This window comes from Notothenia coriiceps, unplaced genomic scaffold (assembly GCF_000735185.1).
Source record: "Notothenia coriiceps isolate Sejong01 unplaced genomic scaffold, NC01 NC01_scaffold00006463, whole genome shotgun sequence".
Taxonomy (NCBI): Eukaryota; Metazoa; Chordata; class Actinopteri; order Perciformes; family Nototheniidae; genus Notothenia; species Notothenia coriiceps.
The window spans coordinates 10516-16198 of NW_011339164.1; the positions used below are offsets into that span (position 1 = coordinate 10516).

Below are 5683 nucleotides of genomic sequence, written 5' to 3' on the forward strand. Positions count from 1 at the left end.
GGACCTAGTTTCATGTAATGCATGTCAGGCTGCGTGACTCTCACGTCTACTTGACAGTCCCATGCCCTTTCCTAACGCCTTTTCCATCCCTGGCGTTTACTGACAGGATGTTTCGCCTTATCCAAAATCCGTGTTGCTCGAAATACGTCTCGACTATTGTTTCTTGTACCTCTACTTAGTTTACAAGCCAGTCGACGTCCTTTTATTCATTGTGTCTTTCTAGACTGGACTTTTTGTACCTCCCTTCTGACCTCCTCTTTTATGTACTCTGCAGATCACTTCGCGTCTGTGTATTGTCATGGCTGTCGCCTTGAGCTCCTTCGCTGTTCTGATTTATGTCCCTCCACATTGTGTTCTGCTCATTGTCGGCCGCGTCGGCCTCATCAGATGAGCGTACACGTGAGAGTCCCGATTTGCGAAATATATAGAAGGATTTTTTAGTACGTACCCGTTACGTGGAAATAGACCGTTTTTTCAACGATCGAAGAATCCTGTCACCAGAACCTAATCTTGGGGAGGAACTATTTTATGTTGTTCAAAACACGAATTAGAGTTATACAGTATTTATAGTTCGTAATAAGTTACCATATGTGATCTGGAGCTTACACATATTTTTTAACGGAAGAGTGTACAGCTCTATGCTGATCCGTTCCTTAAATTTATACTACGCTGAGATATCTTCTCCGGCTGTATATTTATGCTTAGTCTGTAGATGGTTTTCGCGACATCTCAATTTGTGTCACTATATACATAGATATTTTAGCTCCAGGGCGGAGTTTTATAGTAGGTTATTGAGGCATATATAATATCTTATGATGTTATTATTCATTATATATATATATATATCATTAATATTATTATATTCATAACATACATGGAAAATACTACCTTCGTTTTTATCTACACAGTAAAGTATGCACTTCCAACTTTTTTTCGATTCAAGTCACTATCGATATAATTTATCGTATGCAGTTGTACATAGTCACCTGGTACGTCATTACAATGGAAACTAGTAGTGTAGTTGTTTATAAGGAATTTACATCACGAGATAAAAAACAAAGGGGTGTGATGGAGACTCGTGAATACTATTTTGATCTCTTGTTCGTTTGGTTCTGAAATTTCAGAAGACTCTCTGTGCGACTCTGACGCGGGACTGCTACTTGACGTCCTACATCTGAGTCGAGACGCACAGGCCTCGGAGTCTCGCCGACCCCTGTGCACCTCAAACATCGCATGTTAGCTCGATTGGACTTGTCGCGTGGCAGTTCATGAGTGTGTAGTCTGTAAATCATAGAGAGGGGAATGAGTGGCTTTATACATTCTAGTACAAATTCTGATACGTTTCGAGGTAAATTTTTGCGTATTTGTGGGTATGTTGGTATTTGTTGAATTTCATCGGTTACCGTTAAAGTGGTGGAAATTAGTCTTGCTTACTAAAGATATGGACAAATCTAGGGCGGCCTACAGCTATCCATGTAGTGAAAAGACCCTACAGAGATAGGTACTTAATAACAGGAATTTAGGTGGTCAGTTGTGTACTTCAACTAAACTTTAGATTCGGCTTAGTCGTCACAAAGTTTAGCAGAATTCACTACGTCATCTTGGTTTTTGGGAAAAAGTTGACACTACGTCACTCCTTTCGCGTCCCGATTACTTTAGCACTATATCCTCCTAAATACATAACGTTGTACCTACTCTAGGTAGTAACGTTATGCTTACAGTTTCACTTTGTTTCTTATGCGGAATAAGTTCGATTTATATATTTACTATTTGAAATATCAGTCCGTATATATACTCAGCCCTTATTCCATAGAGACAATAATTGAAACTAAGTCATACGTTTTACTGCTGTGTATGTAGTTAACTTGTATCTAAGTTTAATCGGACGCGACAGAGGAACGTAGTGTCAGACTTTTGTCGCAACATCACCACGATGTCGTTAGGTGAATCTGCTAAACTTTGTGACCTAAACGATTTCTAAGTGTTGAGGTTATTAGGTACAAACTGAACCGCACCCTAATTTTCTGTTATTAGTATCCTATCTCTGTAGGGTCTTTTTCACTTCCATGGTAGGCTGTAGGCGGCCGTTAGATTTGTCCATTTTTAGTAAGACAAGACTAATTCACTACTTTAGACGTACGAGTGGAAATTAATCTAAATACCTCATCACCATTAATTACGAATAATATTTTAACTGAAGTATCAGAAATTGGTACACGCAATGTATAAAGTAACCCTCATTCGCTCTCTATTTGGATTTAACAGACTTAACACAGTCTGTACTGTACTGGCGAACCAAGCCTCGAGTAACTCGTCGATGTTGAGTGCCAGGTACGCCGAGACTCCCGAGGCACGTGGCGTCTTGACTTCGGAATGTTAGAGACGGTCAAGTAGCAAGTCCCGTCTTTCGAGTCGCACAAGAGAGTTGTCTCTGAAATTTCAGAACCAACGAAAGAGAAGATAATGTATATCAAAGAGTGCCCGCCATAACACCCCTTGGTTAGATTATCCTCGTGAGTGTTAAAGTCCATTATAAAACAACTACACTCCGGGCTAGTATGTTCATTTTGAATGAACGGTGTCCAGGTAAGGACTTATTCGCTACAACTGCAACTACGAATAATAATCTCGTAAGTGACTTGAATCGGAAAAAAAGTTGTAGAAGATGTCATCTACTATGTGTGATAAAACGCTAGTATATTATTTACATTGATGTTATACGGTTATTCTTGATAATTATGCGTATCTTATATATTATATATATATAATTGCATATAATATGATATGTATAATATATATGTTCATATTATGATATACCGGCCCTGAGCTACTTTTTAATTTACGAATGTAATTAATGTCTGAAAATTAAATTTAATTAGTGCGTTGATAGCGTATAAATTAGCAGTATTTCATAGGATTCTTGTCACTCTTTCGTTAAAAAGAAGTGATACTAAATCATATGTAACTAACTTATGTCCTTGAGGTTTGTATTTCGAATTCGTTGTTTTTGAACCCAATAAAGTGGCTCCCATAGTAATGTGTTATGTTGTCTTTTCCGTTAAACGGTATTCCATCGTATCAGTATAATCCGTCTATTATCGTCGGTAAGTGCGAAGTCACATGGTCATCATCCACTGGAAGATATTTGATATTGTGTTATCGAAGTTCATGTACGTTTGTTAACATTTGGGACTGATTAATTTTTTGTGAGAGACCATACGAGTCTCGGTACTTGTCTGAACAGCTTACTGATGGTTGTAGAACTAAATTTTTTAGATTATGTAAAGTCAGTTGTAGGAGTTATTGGGCCCGGTTTGTGTATTGTCAAAGTTGTATTGTTCATGGGTCAAGCGTGTTGTTGTGATTAATTTATTCAATGTGTATTTGTCAACTGTAAATTTCTTTTTTATTTTTTGTCACGGTCCTAACCTTGGAGTATTAGGAGGTATGAAGAGGTTTAGATAGGACATACTTGTTTATAAATTTTAGAGAGACAACGTCATCCGGTTGTAGCAGACTAGTTGTCGCTATACCCACACTTCCAGGACTTATAGGCTCAGACGCGATTGCAGGTCATGCGATTCGAAGGTGGTGCGATCTTGACTGATATTTAAAATACGTTACTCCTTGAACTTCGCTGACTACTACGACGCGTCACTATACGCTTAAGGAAAACCGTATTGAAACGTTTGTTGGCACGAGAATAACTGCTGAAGGTAGGGCAGGCAAAAAATTTGTATTTCACAGGTGGGTGACCCCCGGTTGGTTTTTGCAGAGTAGATCCGATTGAGCAAGTGCAGACTGATACAAGTGACACCAAAACAGACAGACTTCATTGACTTAGCAATCAACTACGAGGGCATATTAGGCGTATAGGGGACTTTGAGTAGGTCCTCTTTGTCAAGGCTGCCACGTTTTTGTATTCCGCTAATTTACGCAATTAAAAAAATTGCGCCAATTATAAAACATTAATTTAAGTAGAATTATTGCGGCAATTCAGGGCCGTGGTATTTATTATTTGTATATTATACATTTGGCCGACACAGACTGAGACGCACCAAACATCTTCTGCGTGTACCATGTGACAGCGGCAAAATTAGCAATCAGACAAGTGAGTTTAAAATCTTGAAATAAAAGAATCGCAATATAATTCTTGTATTTCACTACCGACATGTTATATTTGATTATTTTCCCTTTAGATTCCATAGAGTGCACATTTTGTCCTGATGACTTCTGGTCAAATATTGACAGAACCGTCTGCGTCCTCAAGATAGTGGAGTTCTTGGCCTATGATTCCTTGGGTATAGCCCTGACAGTGATCTCTGTGGTGGGTGCCAGCCTCACTATAGCTGTCTTTGCTGTCTTTTTCTACCATAGAAACACAGCCATCGTCCGTGTAAATAACTCTGTTCTCAGCTTCTTCATCCTCTTTGCTCTGACACTGTGTTTCCTGTGTTCCCTGGTGTTCATTGGAGAGCCAACATATTGGTCCTGTATGCTGCGACACACTATTTTTAGTATAACCTTTTCATTTTGCATCTCCTGTATTCTGGGGAAGACCCTGGTGGTGTTGGCTGCTTTCACTGCCACCACACCAGGGGACAACATCATGAAGTGGCTGGGGCCAAAGCAGCAGAGGGCCATTATTTTCATTTGCACTGTAATTCAAGTGGTTATCTGTGCTGCCTGGCTCATTGAGTCTCCCCCTTTTCCATCCCGAAATACACAATACGAAATTTCAAAGATCATACTGGAGTGCAGCGTAGGTTCCAGTCTTGCATTCTGGTGCGTTCTGGGATACATTGGTCTACAGGCCTGCCTGTGCTTTATACTGGCTTTTCTAGCACGTAAACTGCCTGGCAATTTCAACGAGGCCAAGGTCATCACTTTTAGCATGCTGATATTTTGTGCTGTGTGGCTATCATTCGTCCCTGCTTATATCAGCTCTCCTGGGAAATATGCTGATGCAGTGGAGTCATTTGCCATTCTGGCTTCCAGCTTTGGCTTGTTGTTCTGCCTGTTTGCTCCAAAGTGTTTCATTATTTTACTAAAGCCAGAGAAAAATACAAGACAGCACCTAATGGGAAAATAAAAGTAGCTTATGATAAGTTGAAATGTATTTGAAATTCTAATCAATGTGCAACATTGTTATTATTATTATAATTGTTTTAATTATAATTATTATTTAATTATGTATTTCACAATTGTATTGACTGGATATTTGTATAATACTTATATTGCAGCTGAGCAACCATAGTACAGTGTACAAGGAAATAATCAAGTATACCTAGAAGGAGCATATTACTGTAATGTATAGCATAAATAAAGATATGTATTAAATAAGCAAAAAAGCTTTAGTGGTGAATATTCATTGGAATTTTGTAGGCTGAATTTTTTTGGGAAAATATTGTCTACTGATCTTTTACCTTGCTAAACTTTTGGGCTTTAGTTTAGATTGATCCATCGTCAATGTTTAATGGTTTTGTACAAACCAGTCAAGAAAACCAATAATACTTAAGTAAATATGTATTAAAATGCTCCCAAAAGACCATTTGCATAATATTGTGTGTTATTTTTTTCTGTGCATAATCAGGGATTGCCTCATCTTTTTATACCAAACGGTTATTGATGATTCTGCAACAGTGTGTGTTTTGACTTTCTTCTTCTTGCTGGGAAGCACACT

The 5683-nt window shown here is 38.4% G+C and overlaps 1 protein-coding gene across 1 annotated transcript; it reads left to right on the forward strand.

The window, feature by feature from the left end:
* Positions 1-4046: 4046 nt before the first annotated feature.
* LOC104943644 (vomeronasal type-2 receptor 26-like) lies at positions 4047-5092 on the forward strand (the record flags this gene model as incomplete). The annotated part of the gene is made up of 2 exons (XM_010769096.1): positions 4047-4111; positions 4200-5092. Coding segments are annotated over 2 exons (958 nt in total), but the record flags the coding sequence as incomplete, so codon positions are not given.
* Positions 5093-5683: the final 591 nt, after the last annotated feature.